This window comes from Rhipicephalus sanguineus, chromosome 1, assembly GCF_013339695.2.
Source record: "Rhipicephalus sanguineus isolate Rsan-2018 chromosome 1, BIME_Rsan_1.4, whole genome shotgun sequence".
In the NCBI taxonomy this organism is placed as follows: Eukaryota; Metazoa; Arthropoda; class Arachnida; order Ixodida; family Ixodidae; genus Rhipicephalus; species Rhipicephalus sanguineus.
Genome location: NC_051176.1, coordinates 278,381,454 through 278,408,617, shown reverse-complemented (window position 1 = coordinate 278,408,617; position 27,164 = coordinate 278,381,454). Strand labels below are relative to the sequence as shown.

The 27,164-nt window shown below is 44.1% G+C and overlaps 1 protein-coding gene and 2 long non-coding RNA genes across 4 annotated transcripts; 1 reads left to right on the top strand and 2 right to left on the bottom strand.

The window, feature by feature from the left end:
• Window positions 1-212: 212 nt before the first annotated feature.
• LOC119379056 (pantothenate kinase 3) lies at window positions 213-3,005 on the bottom strand. 2 transcript variants are annotated; one of them, XM_037648205.2, is made up of 4 exons: window positions 2,940-3,005; window positions 2,032-2,147; window positions 947-1,956; window positions 213-889 (listed from the first exon to the last, which is right to left on the bottom strand). In XM_037648205.2, exons 2-4 carry the CDS (start codon window positions 2,087-2,089, stop codon window positions 836-838), a joined length of 1,122 nt encoding a protein of 373 aa, XP_037504133.1. In that variant the 5' UTR covers window positions 2,090-2,147; window positions 2,940-3,005; the 3' UTR covers window positions 213-835. The 2 variants fall into 2 exon arrangements, with proteins under 2 accessions (XP_037504133.1, XP_037504132.1); XM_037648204.2 differs by lacking the exon at window positions 2,940-3,005 and adding an exon at window positions 2,268-2,906.
• Window positions 3,006-8,687: 5,682 nt separating this feature from the next.
• LOC125756875 (uncharacterized) lies at window positions 8,688-20,522 on the bottom strand. Its single transcript, XR_007414824.1, has 4 exons — window positions 20,026-20,522; window positions 19,910-19,960; window positions 15,546-15,639; window positions 8,688-8,787 (listed from the first exon to the last, which is right to left on the bottom strand). It is a non-coding gene; the product is annotated as an uncharacterized LOC125756875 (long non-coding RNA).
• A 334-nt stretch (window positions 20,523-20,856) lies between these two features.
• LOC125756874 (uncharacterized) lies at window positions 20,857-25,892 on the top strand. The gene is made up of 2 exons (XR_007414823.1): window positions 20,857-21,541; window positions 23,879-25,892. It is a non-coding gene; the product is annotated as an uncharacterized LOC125756874 (long non-coding RNA).
• Window positions 25,893-27,164: the final 1,272 nt, after the last annotated feature.

Sequence of the window (27,164 nt, the reverse complement as noted above, 5' to 3'; positions counted from 1 at the left end):
TGGCAAGAACAGACGAGTTTTGAAACCTTACTCCCCCAGTAAGGTTGACCATATCCCGATATTTCTCACACATAACACAGTCTTGGTGTTTGTTTTAATTTTTTTATTTTGAACATACACTTAATAGTCTTATCCTTTGATCGAACATTCACAACTGCCGTAATAGCATGGCACTTGTGTGGTCATTGCAAGTGGTTCTCTTTTTATCAATTAGAACAACTTGTTTGCACTCTCCTGTGGGATAAAAGGCAGAAAGTGTAATAATAGAAAAGAGTCACAATAAGTTCTGCCTAATCCCACAATGAATAATTTGTCTTGATAGATAAAACTTGCGGACAACAAAAAAAGATGACACTATAAAAGTATGAAATTGACAACACGTCCATTCCTAAAGCCGCCTTTAAAACACACACCCAAATGTTAAGTGGAGAGAGAACACCTTTTGGAATACTATGTGGGATTTGCACAGTAACATCCCAACACATACCAAAACTCTTGTCCGTTTCAGAGACTCAAAAAGCACTGTTCCCTGAAGGAGCTTATGCAGTAATAACCTGAAGCACAGATAAAAACCATCTGTCCATTCCCAAGGCCCGCATAGCACCAATGCCATCAAAAGGTGGCTGGCAGCTGGACCATAGGTGTTGTGCGTCAAGCTGGTGAAGATCACATTGAAAAGAGGTTCTCCTAACCAGCGTGCCAAGCCTCTTGGTGACAGCATAGTGTCGGGAGCACAGTGGATACCATCTGGCAGCTGTCAAACCAGGCCAGCTTTTGACAAAGGGCTGCCTATATCACAGGGACGTGCTGCACCATGGCAGCATGGAATGTGTGGCTAGCTGCAAGCCTTCATCAGCTCCAGCAGGCAGCCAACAGCACCAAAATAGCCCTGCAATGCAAGATTTGTCAGTGTTTAAGGTCCTGCAGTGCAGGTGTTGCGTCTTACCTCATGCTCCAAGAACAGGGCTTTAAGCGTGCCTTTGGACCAGAACTGCATGGCATATGCCAACATGCGCATTGAGATGGGGTTAACCCGCAGGAAGTTGCCCACAAAGACGACACGAGAGATGCCCTCGTTGATGGCACACATGCGAGCAATGGAGCCGATGTTGTTGGTGATAGTAACCAGTGTTGCCCGGGCAAGGTCCTCCCGCGAGGCAGCTTCTCGTCGAGCCCTGCAGTTCATGTTCCCAAAACTGCTAGCCACAGTGTCAGCACGTAGGTCAAACTTGGGATAGTCGCCACCATAGATATCGCGCACAAGCTTGTCAACATGAGTGCTGTCCCCTTTCTGGGCAAGTTCAATAGCCTCCTCAAAAGTTTCACAACCAGTAAGCAGACAGCAGAGGCCAAGAAAAGTGCCACCACCTAGACTAGTGCCAGTTACGCGGTGATACTCGGTAGGCGATCGCACTGCCAGAATGCTCACCCCTGAACCAATGTTTACAACAAGGTAAGGGTACGGATTGCTGAAGTCGTACGGCATTTTGACACATCGCTCCATAGGACTGCTGTAGTAATAGCACTCTCGACTGTTGTGGGCTTCCATATAGTGTATACCACGAATCAGAGAGTCCATCTCATCAAATTTGTGCAGGCCAAGGCCCACCTGAGTGCGGAAATCATTTTCAAACTTGTGAGCTCCACCACCCGTGGCACACACAGTAGAGGCTAAACTGGCGATCCCCTTGGCTTTGGCTAACTCCAAGAAACGGGGCATCTCACTTGTAGGGAAGCGAATGAAGTGCAGCGTGCCCTCGATGCCACCGACCTCAACACCATCCATCTGTAAATGAACATCTCGCTTGCCTGACTGACCATAGGCAGCATTCTTCTTCAAGTAGTGTTTGATACGTTCCAGGGCTTCTGTAGTTGCTGGTCCATCTTCAATCGCAGGCTCAAAATACACCAGCTTCACTAGTGTTCCTCCAATGTCCATGCCAAACCAGGGCATTGCTGTGTAGGAAGTAAATGCATAAGTCATTCGTCACATAGACACGCTTACCGCGCAAGATCTAAAGTCGGACTCACGCGGCTGTGGTGAGGGCACCCGGGCGGTAGCCGTCGTGTCCCCGTTTACGCTTGCCATGGCTGCTCTCCTGCCATCCGAATCCAGCCCAGTCCTCGGTGTGGCTGCCGGCCAGTCTCTGGAACATACGTCACAAACCTTCATTCATGTCCATCGACAGGCATTTCAATGAATATGCCCTCTTGCGCGCCGAGTGATCGTCAACACTGCTGAAACGGGCAGCGAAAGTGAAGCTTACGACAAACTCATGACGTCCCGGAAAAAAAAGTCGCAAGATCCACACGCCTTCCTCGGGCAGTCCGACGCAAACTGGTAATCGCGCGATCTTTCGCGAGTTCTCGGATGAGAAAAGTTTCCCCTTCAAGCCGTAAAAAAAAGCAAGTAAATAAAACGTAGCAGATGGAAGATTATACGCAAGCCACGTGGGACTGCGCTCAAGGCTGCATCGAGTGACGTAACTAGTATTTTCAAGGTTTTTCCTCGTGCCAGTGCAGGGGTCGCATGGCCACTAGCCCCAATACTTCCTCACGGAGTAACCTCCTTGTATATAGAGGCCACCATTCCCCACAAGATTGCGCTCGCAAAGAGGGGGCAATCGCAACACAAACATGCTATGTCGTACGATTTACATGAAAACAAGCTGCCGGAGAAAGCAGCGCCAGTTTCGGTTCTCGATCGCGACAGGAAAACCAATTAGTAGCAGTTTTCTTTGAAACGTTACATATGCATTCTCCCCGATTAATTCGGCTCACAAGCTGACAAGAGACTCGCAAGATACCGTAGCAACATCATGTGATGCACCAAAGGCCGAAAGATACATGAAGTGCCATCGACTGACGCTCAAACAAGGTCCGGTTGAGTTTCACGATAAATCCGAGGAAAAAGAAGTGTTTTAACAGATACTTCTTACCAGACGACAAAAGTTAGGCCACCATCTTCGAGACACTCCGCACGCACGACGTAAAGAAAATACAATATATTGAGATGCCAAAAATAAATCATCATTATAATTTTATTATTTCTTTTTTTTATGACAACTTATTATAAAAGGAGTCACAAGCTAATTTAACTAAAATTAAATGCAACTCCGCAAAAACAAAAAAAAAATTATTACAGTGTTGCCTCGCAGAAATTAAAAGTCGTTAGCTTTGACTAACGACTTTTTTTAGCTTTGGCTAGCTTTTTATACTATGACAATAAATTATTTGAGAAATACCGCCTCGGAGATCTCACCATTGCATAGCTCCGATGGTCGTGTGGCAGGGAGATTTCTGGCGCAGTAAAGCTTATCAGGACTATTACGGTGCTCGTACAAAAGTTCACGTTGAGGGTGGAGAAAGACAGCCAGCAAGACAACACTGCGGGACAGCTGGCAGTTTTTCGCAATAATTTCACTACAAAAACTATTCATTTATTGCGTGACGTTTTTCACGAGCGTTTCTTTTCTCACAGACTCCATCCGGGTAACTTGGATCTGGGGATATTTTCCCCGTTTGCTTCTTGAAGATCTCCCTATGTCTAGGTACTACCTAGGAACACGTGCAATGCTCTTTTTATCCCTAGGAGAGCTTTGCTCAGCTGCTCCATGGCTGCTCGTTGTTTGCTGTGGCGCGCGAGGTTTGTGTTGTTTAGAGTTACTGTATATGCTACCTTTACAGTGACTCTACACTCTTAGCAAACGACCGCTTAAAACAACGCATATAAGGCGGAAAGTAGGTCAAATTTTCGACGCTTATAAATGGCTCTCTAAGCGGCCTACTTATACGGCTCTTTCATGCGGCCCTTCTTTATACGGCCTCTGGCTAAGCGGCTCTTTCTTATGCGGCCTAAATTTATGCGGCTCTTCCCTATGCGCGGCCATCTCGTTGCCAGAAGGCCGTTTAAAAGTGACCGCTTAAAGTAACGCATACCGTCGATGTGGTTAAGCGGTATTTCAGGTCAAATCTGTCCGGCTTATATACGGCTCAATATGCGGTCGAAATATATGCGGTACTTTTCGCAAATTTTTAGAAAAAAAAAAGAAATTCTTCTACGTTGTAGTTGATCGTGCAGTGTTCCTCTTTTTTTTTCTTTTGTTCTCTTCAGCCTTTCAACTCATGAATATGCATTTACACATCACAAGAACACTGCACAGAGAGTCACAAACCATGTATCAACACACACACACTCCACCACGGGGATTTGAACCCAGGCCAACCGCGTGACAAGCAGACACTGTAACCACTACGCCACCGCACCACACGATCTGGGTGGACTTCCGCGGCTTTATATATGCACTTCACGTTATCTTGGACGATTTTACGATCGGCTACAACGCTATAATTTTGCATATATGAGAGGCATCGTTCGCGTATAATGCGCGTGTATACGTGTGCATGACCTTAAGCGAACCCTCGCGGGCAGTCACAGTCAGTTTGTGTGTGGAATTATGTTTCTCGTCCGACGGCTTGCGCATCCCGCACGGAGACAGAGGTGAACAATGAACGATGCGTTTCCGAGTGCATTTCCATTTGCCGGCATCATACAGCAGCCGAACGTGCCCTGATGTGCAACCAGCCGCCAAAGAAAAGTTTTCTGCGATGTTCGACGCAGTACAGGCGGTGGAAGTCAGCTGATCTCATCTCTACTTGGCGAAGTACAGTCTCCCACGTCCTTCGCGAGAGAATCGGATTAAAACACATAATCGCTTATTCGCGCAACTGATGGGTTTGGTGTAGTGCAGCGCGTACGAGGCGACGGACCAGCTTTCAGAACGGGCGCGCTCATTTCTCTCTCGAGTGTAGCATAGGCGATGAAGAAACGTTGTTGTTGAGTCGAAAGAACAACGAGCCTTCGCAGAAAAAGAATGCAGTCTCCCGAGCTCGAGGCTGACGGCGCGGACGAGCGATGCCGTGGGATTGTCATGCTGGGGAGGACGGCGGGTCTGAGGTTGTTCGTTCTCGTGGTTCGTTCGTTGTTGACAGTTGGAAGTGATGCTCCCCTTGGCTTCCACAAACGATGAAACGTATAGTGCATGACTGGCGCGGAAAGAGCACGCATGAAATCGCTTGCATCACCCGTTAGAACATATGTTTCCTGCCAAGCGTCGCATCAAAAATAGCAATGCTTGAAATCGAATGAAGTCACAATATGATCCAGCTTTCAAGGATAAAACCATGCTATTTCTTCAAAAGTCAGAAGTGGCCTGAAGGATTCAGAAGGATCATGTGAACAATTATACTGAATGATGCAAAGATTAACTTGAAACATTCTAATATTTAATAGGTGCTGTTAAATCTAAATAATAACCCCAAATTAAATATGCACTTGTTTTGCACCTTGAAGCTTCATGAACGTTAAGCTCTATAACATGCCTCAGTTGACCACATATCAGCGCCGAACAGTGATCTGGTGGAGGCCCTGTGTTGGGAAACATAGCAGGTTGAAGGTTGTTTTCGTATCCCACCCATTGTCGACGAGTGAAAGTGATTCTTTCCTTGGCTACGAGATGTGATCGGAGCGACAAGGGCCAGTATTACTTCACTCCACGTCATCCAGTCGAGTATGCTTTGAGCTTAACAACGCTTTAACGTATAAACTAGCAGAATGCTAGAAGTGGCTGAACTCGGGCAGTAATCTTGACTTCTAGGAATAAATGTTCACCTGTCTTAAAAATGTGCAGTCAGTAGCATCCTGCTTGATTCGGATCATGGGACACGACATGCAAACGTAAAATACTAAATAGTAGATATAGAGGAACAATTCTTTACTCAGTAGGTGTCATAATTGCAAATAACAGCTGCAAATAAAAAGCACGCTTTCACACTAATAGCACACCCATAAATGTTGAGCTTTACGTGTCCCAGTCAACCTCCCTCATGTTCAATACCCGGGGCGTAGCCAGAAATTTTTTTCAGGGTGGGGGGGGGAGTCATCCATGCTTTATGTATGTTTGTGCATGCGTTTGCATGTCTGTGTGTATATATACACAAGCAAAATTGAAAATTTTCGGGGGGGGGGGGGGGTTGAACGCCCTCCAATGCCCCCCCCCCTGGCTACGCCCCTGTTCCATACCATGTAGCTTTACGTGCACCTTTATTTAAATATAAGCTGTCATGCAACATCCTTAGCTTTGGCTGGTACAGCAGCTAATACAAACTGTGCTTGAGAATCCAAGATTTATTGCCAGTACCAACACTAGCTATACACAATAACATTCTGTAGTAGTTCAAGCGCAAGTGTTGCAGCTTTTTTTTCAGAATTAGCAGCTCATATAGCGCACACATAAGCATGCAGACATACACGTCTAAATGTGCAGCTATTATTCTTTTTTACGAAGAACTGCGTGAAATAAACTGGCACAAGGAGACGCACGGACAAGCGTCTTCCTTGTGCCAGTTTATTTCGTGCAGTTCTTTGTAGTCATGGATTACCAACTTGCCCAGCAATCAATTCTTCAATATTATCCTTTACGTGCAGCCCCCTTCCGTGGCAGTTACCACGGCACACCATCTGTCAGACATTGTGCCACATAAAGGGTATTTGCATATAGTACAAGATTTGTCCTTCACTAAATGTTGAGACCTGAAATGTATTTGTTATTTTTCTGGTACCATTTCAAAACATGACCTTTCCCTTGCAGTGTTGAGACATATATTTGCAATAAGTTAGTCAGGCATCGAGTCCAAATCCATCACTGTGCCAGCCTGGCACTTAATTATGTATGCATGGGTCCCTTATTTCCATTCTCTGCTTCAAGCCCTTCCCTTCACCCATTACTGTAGAACTGTGGCATTTAGGTGTTCCATCTGGCACCGCTAATTGTTGTTACATTTTGTGCCATTTCTTCGAGTACCCATGCCAGTATTTAGTGCACTAAGTGAAAGAAGGAACATGTTATGCTGCTGCGCAGCTGCATACTGAGCAGAACAATGAAATGTAGAGCCATGAGAGAAAATATAGAGAATATTGTCACGCTACAACGCAAACACAAGACAGTGAGAAGTTCTACAAGAGTAGGAGGACAGCTTGTTGACACAAAAAAAAATAGCAGGCACAAACATGTCTAGGAAGACTGAAACTTGGGCTAGTTGGTTGTCCTTCATGATGAACCAGCAGCACAACCACACACAGAGGAAAGGTACACGAAACACAGCAATGTGTTATGTGCCTTCTTTCCTATGTCCGTGTGTGGTTGCACTGCCGGTTCATCATGGACAAACATGATGTCTTCGGCAAAATCCCAAAGACCCACTAGACATTGACGTTCGTTGATGTCCCCATTGTCTTTCTCACCTGCAGAGCACACGCATCACTACATATACAATAGGATGCATTGCAAGGGTTCTTCACCTATATGCTCTCTTGTTGGAGTAATAGGGCATTGTGTGAACAAAATAACGAAGGTAAAAATAAAATCACCCTAAAATACATGCCATATTCTTTATTGCTCAATTTTCAACCTCCACGTGTTCCACTTCAGCACCTGTGCACATAATGGCGCCCTAAAGGATCTCGGAAGTAGTTTCTCTGAAGTGGTTTTCAAAGCTGCTATTGGATTAGATTAAGCTAATTGAATCTCATGAACTTATCCTTTCAAAACAAATAAGGGGGCAGTCCACTTGTTATTTTCTAGCAAGCTACCTTAGCAATTTGGCTTTGAACGTGTGCACTTTCCTTGCAATTGTGTCCCAAACAATATTAACTACAAGACACATCATTCTACACTCTTAAAAGAAAAGGTAGTGCTACTTACTAACTTGAGGTAGTAAATTGCTGTCACAACATTCACTACCTAAGTAGTAACTGCAGGTAGTAAACGGCAAGGTAGTAAAGTTACTACCATGTCATTTACTACCTGCAGCTATTACATACCAAAGGTAGTAACAGAAAGTTAGTAAATTTACTACCATGACAGTTACTAGTTCCTGTTACTACTTATTGGAAGGTAGTAAGCTAAGCTAGTAACATTACTACCACGACGGTTATTACTTAGTTACTAAATGCAGGAAAATAGTATTTGTAAGTTAGCAAATTTCCACCGTGCATGTTAGCTATTTGCAGCAACTATTGATGAAAATTTGCTACATCATTTGATAACGTCAGTCAACTTCATGAACTAGAAAAATTGCATCTTACTTAACACAAGGAGCATGCATCAGCTAATCTCACAGAAAAAAAAATTAATGTATTTCAATAAAGAGACTAATGTCTTTAGACATCAGAATCATTAGACTGTCTTTTGCCAGTCTAATGCGCTTTCTCATGCACACCTAATGAGGGTCTACAAGGAATTGGCTGCTGTTAGTGTGTAGAATTCTGATGTATGAGTTTCAGCGTATTGCAGCCTTATGCCTGCAACAGCATGTTTGCTGCACACAGGTCAATAAATCTTTTTGTGGTTAACAATACGAAAGTGTGTAGGCTTTAGAGGATTGTAACAAAAATATCAGCAGAACATTTCCAGAAATGACTATATCAACAGCGTTCTTTACATGTAAGAGTATTTTGAAGCCAATAAGTAATCTTGTAGGCCTATGATGCAGGCATTTGGAAACAAGCTCTACATTGTCAATTTATTTAGTTTCAATGGGACAATAAATGGGGCTAGTTGATTCAATTCCCATGAAAGTGCAGTTTTATAATCACAAACAAACCAATAAGATGATACGAGAAGTTTCCAGGAGTAAGTGCTTTTTTATTTAATTTCTCGACGCGGCACTGACGATAGGCTCTCCTGTGCTGCACTGTTGTGGTGGTACAGTTGCTGTATTTGAAACCTGCAAGAGAGAGTGTGAAAATGTAGTTTGGCATTGAAGCGAACAGCTTAGCGCAACACATCAACAGATGCGGCAATTTATGATTGATGACTTTCTGTTTCGAAATAGTGATATCATTTTTACCATTTTACTTGAATAATCCACGTGTATTCAATGCCCAACCCCATAGCCTTGGCTTAATGCTGCTTTGATCAAAAACATAAGAAAACAAACCGCTATACAGCACTTCTGAGGGCTGTGGTGTCATAGATAGGCCAGCTATCATATACAGGCCAATTAGCTCGGTCAGCTTCTCTGATGTAACGTTGCATAACAGCATCCTTTCGCTACTCAAATGGTACTCCATGCATGACTCCTGGATGACTCCAGGAATAGGCTATTCTGCCATGAGAAACGCCCTCATCCGATCATGCCCTCAGTGGACGGAAACAAGTTTTACGATTCAAGTGGAACGCTCGAGGAGCGCGGGGTTCCCTAGTGCTCTTTTGAGCTCCCTAGCTGAAAAGATGCTCGTCACTCTTAGAACGACCAGAAATAACAGGCCAAACAAGCACACTCGCTCTCCCTTGGCTGACGTTCCCTACATTCACGGTTTCTCTCATAGGTTGAAGAAGACTGCAGGCAGAGTAGGCATAAGAGTTTTATGCTCCATCCCAAACCATCTGGCCTCCCTATGCAGGCTAGTTAACAGGGATGAAACAGTATCCTTTTGCTGTGACAAGAAGCACAGAAATCATTTCATTGAATGCGTGAAGAACGTCATTTATGACATTCCATTATCATGCAGAAAATCATATGTAGGACAAACCGGACGATGCATAAATTACAAAATGCGTGAACATGCCAAATCTTTAAAAGCAACAACAGGCAGGAACCTGGCATTGTACATCATGAGGCTGCTCCCCATTGCTTGACAATGTGCAAGTTCTCATGAAATATCGGGAGTAATAGGCTCACAAAATTTATGAGGCGCACATAATTCACAAAAGGGGAGCAGCTTGCGTTAGCGCGCTATCACTAGCACTATTTGACGAAGAAATTAGCTGCCATGAGCCTCAATTGTGATCACTAAGCTTGTTGTCACATGTTTTATTTTCTTGTTTTGTTTTCTGTTTTATTGTTAGTGGTTGCAGTTTTCTAGCCTTGCTGTCACTTGCTTAAAAACCTTTTTTTTTCAGACCCTGGTTCTTCGTTTTTGTTGATTTATGAATGTCAGACTTTTAGCGGTTTTAATCAGTTTGGTATTGACCACCATGTCATTGTTCTTTTTTGCCATTTTTTGCTTGTATTTATGTCTTAATGAAATCGGCTTCTGCCGCATCTTGTAAACCCTATCCAAAAAAAAAGCCGGGCGGCCGAGTCACTTGATAGCATTTGTGCCATTTTTCGATTTTTGCTCGCCTGCCTACAGATTCTCAGACTTTCCAATAAGGAAACACCAACCACTCGCCCGTTGCGTCGTCAAGCCCACAATTTCGCCATTCGTGACAACCTACTGCACCGACGCAATTACAACGCCAACGGCCGCCAGTGGCTACTTGTGATACCCCGAAGTCTGCGTGCTGAAATATGCGAGTCCTTCCACTCTGATCCGCAATGCGCGCACTCTGGGGTATCCAAAACTTACCACCGCATTCGACAACGATACTTCTGGCGAGGGATGTACCGTTACGTGCAGAAGTTCGTCCGCTCCTGCCTCGATTGCCAACACCGAAAACCTTCAATGCACGTGTCACCAGTCGGTCTACAACCATTACCTTGCCCTAACCATCCGTTTGGGCGCGTGGGCATCGATTTGTATGGACCACTTCCTCTGACCTCGGCTGGTAACCGTTGGGCCATCATCGCCGCTGACCATCTAACGCGATCTGCCGAAACCGCTGCCCTCACAGCGGCTACAGCGTGCAATGTTGCCTCCTTCCTGCTACACCAATTCATGCTGCGTCACGGTCCACCCTAGAAGCTTCTCAGCGATCGAGGCCGTGTCTTCTTGTCGGAAGTCGTCGAAGCCATTCTCAAAGAGCCATGCTGTTCACCGCAAAACTACTGCTTACAACCCACAGACGAATGGCCTAACCGAACACTTTAACCACACGCTCGGCGACATGCTCTCAATGTATGTCGCCGCCGATCACACAAATTGGGATGCCATTCTGCCCTTCGTCACCTACGCCTATAATACCGCCCCTCAGGACACTACTGGTTTTTCACCCTTCTTCCTGTTGTACGGAAGGCACCCGTCGCACACCATTGACACGATACTACCCTACAAGCCGGATCCATCTGAGTGTGCGCCTATTTCTGACACAGCCAGGCTTGCTGAAGAGTGTCGCAAGCTTGCAAAGACCTTTACAACGCACGAACAAGAGCGGCAGAAGAGCCTTCACGGTGGCACCACCACTTCTGAGTCCACGTTAGTCGCCAGAGCGCTCGTATGGCTCTCGGTCCCTACCACTGCAACTTGCCTCTCTTCAAAACTACTGCCGAAATACGAAGGCCCCTACCGGGTCATCGAGCGCACATCACCGGTCAACTACCTGATCGAACCCATCGAACCAGCTTTGGACATGCGCCGTCGAGGGCGCGACATAGTCAACGTGGAGCGCCTCAAGGCCTACTAACCCACTAATAGTGACAAGCTGTTAGGTCGCCGAACGGCTCCCTTTTAACCATTACGTTTATTGCAGAGAGTAGTGAAGACAGGACAAGAAGGGACACAGATAGGCGCTATCTTTTAAGTGTTTTTTGGACTCAGATCACACATATTTATAATTTAAAAAGAAAAACTTCGACATGCGCAGGCACAGCTGCGTCCAGGAAAAATAGTTATTTCTTTGACAAGTAGTGTAATGACACACTAACGCAATCTCGGCCGAGATTATGAATACTTGCTGACTCAATAATCAATGTAGTATAGTTTCTTTACTGTTTGGCAAACAGGCAATCACTGCGTTTCTTTACGTTGTTGCAATGTTCCCTGAATCTTTCCTTGAGATGTTGCCCCATTTGCCCTCTATAATGCTTACCCCGTGATAGGAGTATCTGATAAACGGTACCTTATATGCAGGGCACGTAACGTGTCCTGTGATTCTTATTGCAGCCAAGCCTCTCCTCTGAGTATCTGGGTTGCTGCTTTTCCATAGTTTAACATGCTTATTTGAGGCCATGAACATTATGCTGATGATTCCGAGCACCAACCGTTTTTATATTGTTGAATATTCCGTGCAGATATGGCATCGTGGCAAACATTTTTCGGCCATCAAGATTTGGCTTTTTTTTTTTTGGCTTGGCAACTGGAAGGTGGTTTTCTGGGTAGGGCATATGCAAACGATACAGCAAGGTGAACAGGATATCCTGCTTGTGTCAGGGGAGTTCTTTGGAAATTAAGGCTTGTCCACAATTAATAGGAACAGAAATTTTACTGCGTTAGCGAGCCACAGTGGCATAGGCAGAAATTCATTTCGGGGAAGAGGGCAAGTGGGGGCATGGGCCCGGTCTGCTACCCCCTCGCTACGCCACTGTCCGAGCAGTGTCAGACAATGCACCTTTCTACCATTATTGAGTGGGAGAAACTAAGAGGCAGCAATGGCTTGTTTCCCATCAGTTCGTATAACTAGCTCATGCACTTTTTATGCAAATGAAATTGTACATTCAGGAACCTGATATGGTACAATCCTTGCCCGGATGCTCGTGGGTAAGCACCAGTGGGTGTTAGTAATCATGTGCCAGTGTTAATATGTTAGTGGCTTCAGATTCGAAAGAACCTTTGTGGTATTTAATAAAGAAAGACGCAGTCATCCTCATATCTAAAACATTTAAAAACTTATGTGCTTGCATATTGTACTAAATAATCATGTTCCTATTTCTAGTGGACGAGGCTTGATTTCAAGAACTCGCTGGATGCAAGCAGGATATCCTGCTCCCCTTGCTGTATTGGCTGCAGAAGCCCTACTAAACAAACACCTTCCAGCTGCCAGGCCAAAGAAATGGCTAATCGTGATGGCCAAAATATGTTTGCCACTATGTCATACCTGCACGGGATATCCGACAATATAAGAACGGTTGGTGCTCGGGCAATCATCAGCATAGTGTTCACGGCCTCAAATAAGCGTGCTAAACTATGAAAAGGTTGCAACCCAGACACTCACTTGGCTGCAATAGGAATCACAGGACACATTATGTGCTCTGTAAGGAAGGCATCGTTTATCAGATGATGGGATAAGCATTATGTGGGGCAAATGGGGCAGTGTATCAAAGAAAGGCTCAGGGAAGACTGAAACATAAAGAAAGGCAGTGATGACTGGTTAGCTGAACACTGGAGCATGTGTGGTTGCTTCCCACTTTTTGATGAGAGTTTCATCGTGCGTATGCACAGCAACGAAACTACTACATTAAAATTGAGTCAGCAACTATTAATAATCTTGGCTGAGATTGCATTAGTGTGCCTTCACTATCTTTAACAAAGAAATAATTATTTTTCTTCGATGGAGCTGTGCCTGCGCACGCCCAATTTTTTTTTTCATGGCAGCTGCACCACAGTTTCATGGCAGCACAAACAACACAGATGTTCGATGGAAGATGGAGGAGGCTTGAAGAGACGAAAAAAATCTTCAAACGGTACGTCACTGCAGCCAACTCTTGTACGAGTAGACTTGCCTTCATCAAGATGGCAACATCAAGAATTAACAGTTGCTCCCTTTATGAAGACAACTCCAAGTTTCAAAACGTTGGCTCTAGCGACATCCCATGTTCAAAGATTACAAGCTCAACAATACAAACTATTCGACGTTCCATGTTCAAGGAATGCAAACTAAATAATATGCATTGCACTGAAGTGCAGAAGGTACGTTTCTCACTCCTAAGCTAAAGGCCAGTATATGCTGTATATCAATAGACCTTATGCAAAATTGCTGCCATGTGTTGGAGGTTTGACGAAGCTAACGATTCGGCGCCATGTTGGAGGCTTGTGCCCGAATTCTATTGCTGTCGCCGCTATCACTTCTTGCTTGTATCCGCTTTGGTAGTCGGCAATCAGGGCATAAAAATGTCAGGCGGGCCTGTACACGTTACCGGCATTTCCTAGTTTTTACGTTGACGGTTATTACGTGTAAAGAACCGCCTCACAGCGAGAAGAAGGTACAAGTTTGACACTGCGAGTCACGTGCAGGCCTGTCGTCGTCGATAATGAAGCTCTGCGCTAGGTTACAAATTGGCCTGTCTGTTTTCAGTGTAGCGAATAAAGCGTTGTTAGCTATCTGAATATCATGCTTGTATAATGTAGGATGGTTGGGAAGAGGCTTTATTTAGCGCGGCTAGGCGCAGCGATGACGGTAAGAAAGTGCAGTTGACCCAATTGAAAGCATATTTCATGAGGGACAGCCTATGTCGAGCCGACGTAGTGTCCATCTAATTTTAAATAAAACGTTGTCCTCTTTTTATCTTTGAAATAATATTATTTCGCTGTTGTAGTCATCCGACCTATGTTATGTACAGAATTACCGTGCGATTAAAATGCAGAAAATTGCGCATCTCATGCACGTGGAAAGTGAACATGAAAAGTGTAGTGTCTCCTAGAAGTAGATGCCGATCAGCTGGTATTTTATTGAATATCCTTCCGATATGTGATCCTATATAACAGGAAACGCCAAGAATATTCGTGTTCACATTGTCGCTTTAGGGGCCTACTGGTGCTTTACAATTTAAACCCGTTGCGGCAAGGCAGTTTTGCTTCGCCGACTGAAACCGCCTCAGCGCGTAACCAGCGGTAGCGCACCCACGGTAGAATGTAGCACATTTCCCGGAACAGCATTTTATTTAGTTTCATAAGAAAAGTACCATGCACTTGAAGCACCTGTTAACATTTCATAGCAAACTGGAGTGTACAGAGGATTTTTCCAAAGGGGGGATCAGCTTTTGGGAGAACCTGATTTGCTCTTCCTGGGGTATAAGTTAAACAAAAAAAGTAAGGGGTGGGGGCGGTCAGGACATCCGGGCAACCCGTCTGAACCTGGCAGTGATACCACATGAAATGCTTGAAAAATACGCATAGTGAAGAAATACGCACGCAAAGCATCCCACCAGACGCTACCTTGTTAAACTCCACCATCGAAAACAAACTACAAACAACACGCTCCAGCACAATCGGTCCGTCCGCTGCAAATCAATGGCGCGCACGAGCTATCTGTCTAACATGTAATTGTTATCACAATTTAATAAACAAGCTAATATCAACAGCAGCGCAGGCATGCGCGAGTAGCCGCGATGCAGCTTTGAAGCTCGTACACGAAGTGGGTTTGTGCCTGCAGCAAGCACACGGTGCGAAAACTTTCTTGTTCTGGCATGACATGAAAGAGTGTTCTCTGATGAGTGCCGATGCTGTCACATACCACATATATTAACGGCGAACGGAAACACGGCGTTAGTCGTAAGCAGTAACCGAAGCAACGGAACGATCTGGTGATTCTCGTCGGCCACGAGGAAATGTACTAACATGGAGGCTTGGTTCCTGCAAACCTTCTTTCAGCATCCCAATTTCCTCAATCTCAGCAACACAGCACTCGAAAATATGTTGGCATTTTCGTTCTTATCAGCCGCCACACGTTGATATGTACGCTCCTTGTCTACATGCGGAGCGCGCTTAGCCTTCAACATGGCGGAAATGCACACAGCGGCCGCTAGATGGCAGCAGATTTTGCATAAGGTCTATAGGTGCTATGTGTCCAAACTGTCGCAATCTAGTGATGAAAAGAAATGCCTACCACTCATTATGGCTTGCCCGGGCTTGCAGGAAGTATGCTCCTATCTTGTACTGCAATCTGTCCTCTGTGTCGGTGCCATGAACAGCTCTCATCGCTGATACATGCATAATAGATACCACAAGGAAATGTTGATTTTCACTCAAGACAAACCCAACCACACACAGATAGTGAGTACCAAACATGTCCTCAGGCAAGTCTATATTCATATATTAAAGAGATCGATCCTTGAATGAAGGGATCAGGGTGCAATAAGAACAGGTATTAGTGGACCAGCCACTTGCAGACTATTGAAAGAGTGCCATTGCGTGTTCAACATTCACACACATACACAGTAAGCAATCAGTCATGAGCACGTTACCAGTAAAATGTAACAGTGTTACAGTTACCTAAGCCAAAAAAGTGGGATAGGTTTCAAACAGGAGAAAGTGCCTCAGACAGGCTGGCCGACGTTTCCATAGGGGGACCTATCTTTATCTAAGGCACCTTGTCATCCTTGGCGTGTTAGTTTTAAAGGGTTAGTGTTGACGTCATGTCTAGCGGTGGTGCTTGTCGCTGTTGGTAATTGCTGCCTGGAAAGAGAAAACTAGAGAGAGGAGTGTAGCCCTTGCCACATCATTTCAAGAAAGTTTGCAACGGCGCTCAGGCCTCTCATCTCAGAAGTAAGGGGAGCTGCAAAGAAGGAAAAAAAAAAAGCAAGAAAAAGGAGAGAAAAAAAGAAAAAAAAATGGAAAGGGGGGGGGGGGGTCTACTGAGCGAGAGCCGTCAAAGGCAAAAAAAAAGAGTGGAGTATGAAAGCCACTTGGAAAGGCTGCAGAAGGGCGGCACGTCTAGCCCTCACAAAGGGCTGCAGAAGATGGTGGGTAAGGCAACTACAGGCGGGGAAAGCGGGCGGCGTACTTTTAAAAGCCCACATGTGGAATTTAAGTGATATTGAGAGGGGTGTCTGAAAAACACGTGCTTGATGGGTGAAGTCATTGGCTCTGTTAAAGTAACTGTTACAGTTACAGTTACAGAGTTTCCAAAAGTAACCTGTTACAGTTACACTTACTGTGACAAGTAACGTCGTTGCTTTGTTGCAGTTACTGTGACGAAGTAACGTCGCTACTTTTCCGTTACTGTATAAAATAAATAATAGATTACAAACCAAACGATAGAATTCATTTATTAAATATGTATGAAGGCATGCGGGCAGCCAAAATTGCACGTGGTAAAACCCTAGACGAAGTAAACCTAATAGGGGGCCAAACACAAGCATTTGTTGTGTACACCTCATTTTGTTGCATCAATTTTGTTGTTCATGCACCGTTGGTGAAAAAGGGAATTTATTTGCAAATAATAATAACAAATGTCCTCTGATACTCAAAATGGAAAATGTGGTTGATGCACTAGAACGACAGCAGTATCATAGGATGTTTATTAACGACACCCAGAAGCGCATGCAAATAGCAACGGAGAGTGTGTGACGAATGAAGACGACGTCCATTGTGTCTGTTCCATATATATGTTCAAGGTGTATCAGACCCTGTTCGGTTAGCTTTGCGTCCGCTGGGCATACAAACCGTTTCTAAGTCCCGTTATACTCTGGGGCATGTGTTCGCGAAACCCAAAGATTGCACACCTGCAGACGATCAGAGTAGGGTGATATACAAGCCCGATGCGGGCATTGCGACGCGACTTGCATTGGCGAAATGGGAAGGAAAGAATCAACGAGGCTTAAAGAAGGCAAACGGGATGTTGTTAAAGCAACTCATGCAACGCATTCTAAGATGGAGCTTGTTTAACACTTCCGGAGAACAGGGCATAGCTTTGACGTAAACACTGTGACGACGCTGGCTCGTGAACGAAGGTGAGGGGAAGGAACTCCTGGAATCGCGGTTCATTCGCCGCGATGCGTCGGCTTGCAATATAGTTACTGTATATGGCACCTTTAGGAGCCATGTCGTAGCATATATAGTAACTATAGTCGGATACAACTTAAGAAGTCAGGAGAGACTAAAGAAAAGAAATAGTCCCGCTCATGCACGCGCCGATGTTCTCCAAAGGCGAAGCCACCGCCATCCCGCTCATGATGTCCGTCCCGAGTGCGCGCCCATTGGTGCAGGCTTGTGTTCATCTGCCTTTGAGGAGAAAATGCCGCTGACTTCTAAAGTTGTATCCGACTATAACATGCAACAACCACATTCCCCTACTGGTTTACACGGACGTATGGGACACTGGTCGATCTCCGCAAATTTTTTTCTTTCTTTCCTTTTCTTTTTCTTGTTGCCAGTGTATACTGAGGATGTCACATGCATAGGAGGCAAAGCGTCCATGTGATTTTGTTAATAATTGTTGTATTAAGTTGGAGTAAACCTTTTACAATTAGTTTCAAAGAGGTTTTGAAAAATTACTTAGTTCACAGTATTTGTGCCTCTCAACCGTTTCGCGCTCTGCTGCTTTCTAGCCGTCAGTCAAACACGATTATTGCGCAGCCTCGGACGAAGGAGAATATAAACTTGGCGTCGTGATGTTCCACCGGTACACCAAGAACCGAGCTAGAAGCTCAAGTGACAAAAAGGATATATATACGCCGGAAAAAAAAAACTACTTGAATTTAGCAAGTTGTTCAGTTCCAACATGATTGACTTACATGTAGTTTACAAGTAAACTTACGTTGTGTTAAAGACTGACTGCTGACCTCGGTCTTCTGCAGGGTAGATAATTCTCTAAGCGACCTCCACCCCTAAATTGGTAGGGGAGCCGTGCTGTGGAAAGATGAAAGGTGGAGAGGATATGGGAAAGTAACTGTAACGGTATTTCCCATTACAGTTACTCTGTAAAAAAGTAACAGTGTTACCGTTACAAGTTCCTATAAATTAAAAGTAACTAGTTACAGTTACAAGTTACCGAAAAAAGTAACTAGTTACCGGTAACGCGTTACTAGTAACTAGTTATTGCCCAAGACTGTAAGGAATACCCGAAATATGCACATAGTCCTATGGGCGGTCCACATGAAAATAACGATATGCACACTTTTATCGAAATATAAAAAAAATGAAAGAGTGTGCGTGGTCCATGTGCACTTCGTGTGAGGTGGGAATGAGCCATGCATATTGTATTGCATCATGAATGTAAGCCATTCAGGGAACAAACTTTTGGTTCTCTAAAGCGAATTCCCGTGTAGTTTGTCTTGTAGAGTTGAGCTGTCAATTTGATTTCATTTTAAGTTATGTAAGGCCTTCACAAAACCGATAATATTTTCCAACTTTCTGTGAACTTCTGGAAACATATATGAGAATTGAGATCTTTTTCTTTTAATTTATGACCTTACAAAGCTCAATAAACCCTAAATCACTGCATACTAAACCTTGGTTATGCATTTAAGTAAGAGAGCAATATTGGTACTATGCTAAGTAAAAAAAAAGCGTGAAAATACAATAACTTAAAGCACCACACAATAAAGCAACATTCTCGCAACATGAGCACAATCTAAGTTATTTGTGATAGAGAACCTCGTGTGCTTAAAGATGCTAAGAAAAAATATATAATGGCAGAACACGAGCTCACGCATATTTTCTCAAACACACAATATTGAAACAAAGAATAGCATGTGTTAGCTTAATTAACCTAATTGAATTGACATATTCGTCTACTAACACTATTTGATATAAACATGTGCTTCTTCACATTAAGTACGCATTTGTTGGAGTGTGCACTTAGTACCAGTACGTAACGTAATTCACTCAAATACATTACTTCGAGTGAGCTCCTTTAAAACATTTATGAGGCAGCTAGGTTAAAATCCTAACCACAAAACTGCATGGATTTCTGGCGAAAAGCTCGGGGACGCAACCACGAAAACATATCCATCATCGTGTGCGCGTGTCAGGGCTGTGTGATTTGCTATCACGTCAGGGGCGTAGCCAGAAATTTTTTTCGGGGGGGGGGGGTTCAACCATACTTTATGTATGTTCGTGCGTGCGTTTGTATGTGTGCGTGCCTATACACGCAAGCAAAACTGAAAAATTTCGGGGGGGGGGGGGTGGAACCCCCCCAACACCCCCCTTGGCTACGCCCCTGTATCACGTCCCCAGTCTTGTGATAATTTTGCGTGTTATTGCCGAGTTTGGTGAACTCTCGCATCACCACAGTGAAAACATTATGGGACGACCCCATGTGTTTAAAAGCACACACTTTCTAACGGCGACAAGGGATTCTAGAAACACTCTCAAGCGATGATCTCGTACAGTAAACAGCCAAGGAATAACAGCACAACGACACGAGGCCTGCATGATCGAAGCATAAGATTGCGTAGCGCAATGCGCATCCTTCAAACATGTCATTTATGGTGGTGTATATAAGAGCACCCAAAGCACAAAACATACCTGCCTATCGGGTATCTGTTGATCATCCTCGCTGTGCCAATACGACGGTTCCTGCAAACAGTTTTCATGCAATGAAGTAACAAAGTTACGTAGTTCAGCGACCTTCTTCAACTTACCCAAGTTTGGCACAGTCGCTCGTCAAAAGGCTCAAGCTTCCGCTCCTGTGGAACCGCGGTCGCCGCTTGTCAAAACACTCGGACGCGGATTGTCTTCGGAAGTACACTCGATCACTCGATCAACGTGAGTAATCGATGAACGAAGCAAGAAAGCACTTTTGAGCGCGGACACAAAGCTGTGCGTCCCGTGAGGCTGTGTTGAGTGGCAACGAACAACGACCATCATCCGCCACTGGATCAAGGCAGGAGAACGCCCCAACACGCGGAAAATGCCCAGTCGACGAATGTCGCGTACGATAAGCACGCAATAAACGCACACAATACACGATAAACATGTAAGCGCGGCACACATGTGTTCACGGGAAGCTGGTGGTGCTCCGGCAATACGAGACCTGTTGCAACTGTTAGCTTACAGTCTAAACCAAAAAGAATGTAGGTGGCAGCAGTGTCGTGATATGCTACAGGCCATAATTTTTATTAAAAATAAAACGTATTTGTGGCTTTTCACACAGGCGAAGGTCAGGGAGGCGGGGCTCTGTATATAAGCGTTGCGTCCGCCTTTCGCGTCGGGCCCCATATAAGCGTTGCGTCCGCTCGAGCCATTTCCGCCTCGGGCTCCATATAAGCGTTGCGACCGCTCGCGGCCGCATATAGCGGGCCCAATCCGTCACCGCAGAATTTGTCACGCTTAATGGCGATTGAAGGGCCGCTTATATGCAGTACGTTGTGGTGGAATAAAAATGGGCCGTTTATGTGCCGGACGTTATACGGTACTTGAATAAGAGTGTAGTGTTGTTGACGTTGCTGGCGGACGGCGCGTCGGTGCTCGCCGGGTGTGTATGATCCCATGTAGCCCTGTCGCGCTATGGTAGCCACCATAGTCGCGCTGTTGGCGCTGTCACTTACCGTCCGTCCTTGTCTTTAATCCCGTCGAACGCCTCGAGATGCGTTTTCTTTGCCATTATCAGTGTAGCTGAGAATATTGTGCGTTTTTTTGGAAATTGGCATGAACGAAAGCACTTCGCTCGGGCAATTGATCGCGATCACGACCGATCGGGATTGGGCTCGATCCTAATCAGGTGTACCTACACGGTCACTTTTAATTGCGATCTGCGCATCGATATCTGGCTCCCAGATCGCGATTTGATTGATGTCTGCGTCAAACTCGATCCGGATTAGTCTGGACCGAGCAGCAGCAAATGATTGATGATCGTGATCAAGAAATCCGGTCCGGGTCAACCTTGACTGCAATCAAAACTGCCTGCGTGTCACCGGTAGTACTTGCAATAGCTATTCTGCCTGCGCATGTGATTGAATTTTAATATAGTTGATGCTAAAAATCTAGGGCACGTGCACTCAAAGTAATGAAAGTGTCCATGCTTCTATAAAAAAAAGAGCCGAGCAGGATCCTTAGACGCCAGGTGGTAATAAGAAATATTTGCAACTGCTGGTTACATCAGATTGCTAGTGTTCAATATTTGCACATACAATGACAAGGATACGTCTACTCTACATGGTGAGTAGATAAAGAGAAGCGAAATGTTTTGAGAAGCAGCATGACTGCTTTCATTCATGTCGCATGGGTGTATCAGTGGTGTGAATGCACCTGCAACTTTGTTTCTACAGTTGGTGGTTGGTAAAGGTGCACCTTTTAAATGCGAAGCATTTCTTAGCGAACCTCTGGTACTTTGAGCGTTTCTATCTACGTATCTATCTATCTATCTATCTATCTATCTAGCCCCATACGTCTGGCTACTCTCATGATCGCCTCCTTAACTTGGTGTAGACCAAAATTTGCATGAGAGGGTAAGAGGATTTGACAAATATGATTGCCGGGTCATGACATGAATAACGTTAAAAGCCTGTCGCGTACGTCGTCAAACCCTTTCCACTAGACACGTGTGGCACATACCCGTTTACCCCGGGCCGCGGTGCACGGGTATGCGCCACAGGTGATTGACAGTTTATATCTGGCCAGCAACGGCAAGAACAGACATTGGTAACTTAAATGCTAGAGCGTTAAGGAAAACCAACATCGGCACATTTGACTCAACGACTGGAAAGAATGAAAATTAGGATCCCAGCAGGAATCGAACCCAAGCATTCTGCGTGGCAATCAGGTATTCTACCACTGAGCCACGCCAGGTCTATAAATTGGTTTTGAAAAATAGCCAACGCAGGCGTAATACCGGTTCAACGTCAATTGTGGTTGTGGTGCTGGCTATCTAATTTTACAAGAAAGCAATAAACACTACATGATGCTCCTACGATGTGTACTCCTACGATACAGGCGTCATATCAGATTAACGTCTGTAGTTCCAGTGTTGGCTCCGCTTTTATAGCAGTCTCATAAACATTACGTTAGTATTCTATGATTCAGCAAGCTATATTGAAGCATTGCTCGACCGCGGAGGTATACATTAACGAAAGTTACATATGATATCTACATCACCGCACCGTAAAGTGCACTTCGTCCACCAGAACGACGCAGGGTCCTCTTCATTTCTTATGAGGATGGACGATGGCCTCATGCTGACCGAGGATGATGCCAGATTGATTGACAGCCGCTTTGCAGACTAGGATACGTAGGCCACATACGCGCAGATAGTCTACAAATACGACAAACACCATCCACTGATGTTGGTCTACGTAGCACTATCCAGGCCTACCAGCCTCGACGGCCTATACCTTACCAACGCGAAGGGTGGCTTCGGGTTGCGACATGTCACCGGCTCCGTCAACAGACAATTTGTCGACGAAATGACCGAGGCATCCACGAATTCCAACAGCTCTACTATACCACATACTTCACTACACATGGACCCCTCGTCACCACGATCACGACCGGATCCTATAACAAGTCATGACCAGCTGCTGGTGCTCACTGATCACGGTGGTGATGCCCTTGTTCAAGAACTGTCAAGAACTTCTTGCACGCATGCACACGGCTTCATGAAACGTGCGTGCGTTCTCGGGACTCGTATAAGCACTACATATCAGCTTACCGCTTCTGGTGTTGGTAATACCCACGTTGCCATTGGCAGCGTTACCCGACCGTAAAGAACTGGTTATATAATATATATGCGGCTCTTCAACATATATATGTGTCCGTATTAAATTTATACAAATCTTTAGCATCATTTTGTAACGTGTCGCTCAGTAAAATGTTACGCCACAGTCACCTACCCGCTGCATGCTTCGCATAACATCGACTCCCACGGTACGTGGGATCTGCCGAATTTTTAGGACAAGTTTTCCTTTGGTCATGAGACTTTATAACTGGCTTAATGCAAAATGTGAAGTTGAATGCACCATCATTAGATTAGATGGTACATTTAACTTCTAGATGGGTGACACACTTCTATAGGCATGGGATACTTCATTTGGTTCAGTTCAGCCCAGCACTCTAACTTTCACCATTCCGCGAATGCACCCCTTCAATTGCTACTGCACTTTCTTTTACCTACAACTGCCTTTTGCAGACTAGAGCAGATGCACACAACCAACATTTGTAGCTGCAAATGCTTGCTCCTTTGTTATACTGAAATTAGTTTTTTTTTCATGTGTTGCTCTTGTACTTGACATCAAAACAACAGAAATGGGAATGTCGCTTATGTTGTTTGGTTTGTTTCCTGACTGAGAACCTGTGACCTTTGACTATTGTGTTGCTTCATCCCTTACCTTTGCTTTTGCGATGCTCTGTCGCAAGAGTGTACCTGCCTGTCTGTTGCCGATTCCGCATATGCTGCTTTAATGGTTCACAAAGTGACACACATGAATGGTTTACCGTGTACTTTCAGCATTTTTTTTACATTCACACAAATGGAAAAATGTAGTTGTTTTCAAATTGCAGCTGCCCACCTACCAACAAAGCCACATATACCTGTACCCTCTAAACAAGGAAGCATGACGTTTCAGTTAATAAGGCAAGGACCAATGTTAATGGAGTGTGGAAATTTTTTTTCTCACCATGTCTCCTTTCTTGTTGATTTCTCTTGTCATAAATGCTTGCATTTTAGCTGTTCTCACTTTATGTGTGCTTACTGGTATGAAGTTTATTTTGTGCCACTGAGAGCTGTTTTCACTGAATTTCGCCCGTTTTAAGACAGTTGCTAATATTTTCCTGTGATAGCCAGCCCGAATGACAAGTAGGAAACCATGCAGGACATGTGGTTCTTTTTCATTTGACACTGCAGTGAGCTTCGACAGCTTTTGGGAACCCGACAGCAGTGACTGCAATAACGATTTGTGTGCAGGAGGATCACCATTTGTTTTTGACTGCCTGCACGGGAAGGTAGGACGTAGTATATGATGTCACAAACACAGGGTGGTACGCATTCAAAGGTGTAATACGGGTCTCGCTAAAGAATGTTTAACCCTTTGAGGTGCAAAGCATGAGTTGGCAGTAAGCATTCCATCTTCGTCGTCTCTGTGTACCCTGTCCTCTTCATGAAAAATTAATGAAAAATTTTGGCCGCTGTTCAGCCGCACATTAAAAAACATGCCCGACAAGCAATTTTTGATCGGCAATGGGAAGGATATAATTACAGAGCTCGTGCAGAAGTACAAGGAATCGATCGAAAAAAAAAAAAAAAGATCGGACACAGTGTCACTGACAAAGTACTGCAGAGAAGCACCCTTTTAGTGCGAGGAGCGAGGTAAGGAGGCACGAAGGTTGCCCTAGTGCTACCTTAACTCAAGAGAGCACCAAGGAAGGCCTCAGTGAGGGAACCTTGGTAAGAAGCGTTATAGAATACATGGCAAGGCGTCCTGAAGCAGTTATGGCCTCCTCGCTGAGGCAAGGAGCATTTCAGAATACGGGCCTTACTTCAACATTAAAGGCTTGCTAATCTGAAACACTGAATCAGTTTTTATTGATAAAGTAATCAAGGACTTTTATTCGCCTTGGTTTCATGGCAGTATGTTATTAAGAGGGAAAAGAATGGTACAAATTGCTTTTTTTAACTTTGCACCAAAAACAGTTCTTCAGTGTTCTCAAAACCATGTGGCCTGAATAGAAATCGCCACGAGCTCATAAATTATCTTGTTTTAGTGGTGTAACAAGTGATGCACTCATTCAGTTTACCACATCATTCAGTTTACCATTAATATTGCCATGCTTATCTTTCACTGCATGCATTTCGGTCTTTCCTATAGAGTTGCCTGGTAGCTGTTTCGATGCCATCACCTTTTTCACTGCTCTTTGATATCATAATTCCATATGTCACTGGGCTTATACTTATTGATAGCTTTAATAGCTAAGCAAATTCTATTTATCTATGCCCACCCACTTATCTGTTGTTTCTTTATCCAGTCTTTTGTGGTTCAAGAGATGTTGCTTACTTCTTGCATTGATGCTTTACCTCCAACTTCGACTACAGATTCAGAAATCGGTCTAGTTGTGGTTTCCTCTATGTCCTTTGTTTCTTCTTGTTCTAAGGTGTCGTATTTGTTTTCTAGGGGAATTCTAAAGTATTCTGTTTTTTTCCTGGGTTGGCCTGTGCATTAGTGGTTATTTTTTTTTGTGTGTGTTCTTCAAACTGGGGGCAAGGATTGCACTCACTAGCCTATGATCGCTGCATTTTACGTATCTATACCCTGTAGCTATCAGATGAATGAGATCACTAAGACATTTAAACACTTTTTTTTTTCAACGATCGAGTGACTGGGACAAACTACCACCAGTCCACAAAGAGAATGAGAACTATGAATCTTGAACTGTAATACACCTGTATGGTTCTTCCATGTCGTACATTTGTTTATGATGTTGGTGCATGCGAATGATATGTTTTTATTGATCATTGTTTATTCTTATTGTGTATTCGTTAGCCTTGTGCTTCATGTGTTTATTAAACCAACTATTTTTTTCTATGTTCATTACTTATTTACACACACACATGCACACACATCCACTATACCTAACAGAATGGCTGATTGGGTGAGTTGGTAATTCATGATACTTGAAATATGAGGGCGTTACTACACAGGAACTTAACCCTGTAATGCCCAAGAGGCGTTCCGCCTGCAGAAAAATTCTGAAAAAACACTCAGCATAATTACTCTTCCTGTAGAGTTCATTTTAAGAAAAAAAAGGGTGAAATTTTATTTCGATCATAACTTAATTACTCTTAATTAAAATTAATTAATTTCATTAAATGAATAACTCAGTGTAACTTCATTATAACATGTTAAATATGCAATAATGGCTTTTCCATGAAGCTTTGACGGGCTTATTACCTCTTTTGAGGCATTATTTTTAATGTATCATATATGATACACTGGGTTTTACAGGGTTAAGTATATAACTACATCTGTTCATTTGCCCTGCTGTTCTGGGCTCAAGGCCTGCAGTATCCTGCTAACAGATAAAACAAAACTTCTACTCAACTTTGTGATGTGTTTATATCTGCTTACCTATTGTGAAGCAAGTTTTTACGAACTCACTGGAAAGGTAAAGAGCATGCTTGATACTGGCTGTTGGGTGTGTGCCCAATTCTTGCATATTTATATGCTGCGTTCCCCAAAGCAACTCTGCCTACGCAAAGCCCCAAACCTTGCTTGTGCTTGTCTGTAATGTCGTTTGGGTTTTTCAGTACTCCCTGCAAGTCTGCATGGGCAACTTTTACGTTACACTAATATGAAAAATATAACAGTCCTAGTTAGAGCATGTGGTGACAGCATCATGGTGTCAAATAATTTGCAATACCGATGCCACTTGTCCATTAAAATTTGTGCATGCTAATAAATGCATTAAAAAGTGTGTGATCATGCAGGGTGGTCATTTCAACACCTGCGGTAGGGCAAGTGATTTATAAGTTTTAGAAACCTTTACGAGTCGTGTGTGGCATGCCGCATGACATTCAGAGTTTTTTTTCGCACTTTTCCTTATTTCTTATTTATTCTTTCTTTTTTTTGCACTGTGCATAAAAAAATGGGACGAGACAGTAAATTTTCATCCTTCCTGAATCTTTGACCGTAAGCTGCATTAAAATCGAATAATTTGCAGGAAAACTACAGCCCAATGAAACAGATCAGTTCTAAAAGAATGACCATGCACATTTGAATACATGTCTAGCTGGCATGATTTCACTGCCACGACAACAGCAGCTTTGCTGGATGCATTAGGCAGCGTTTTGAGA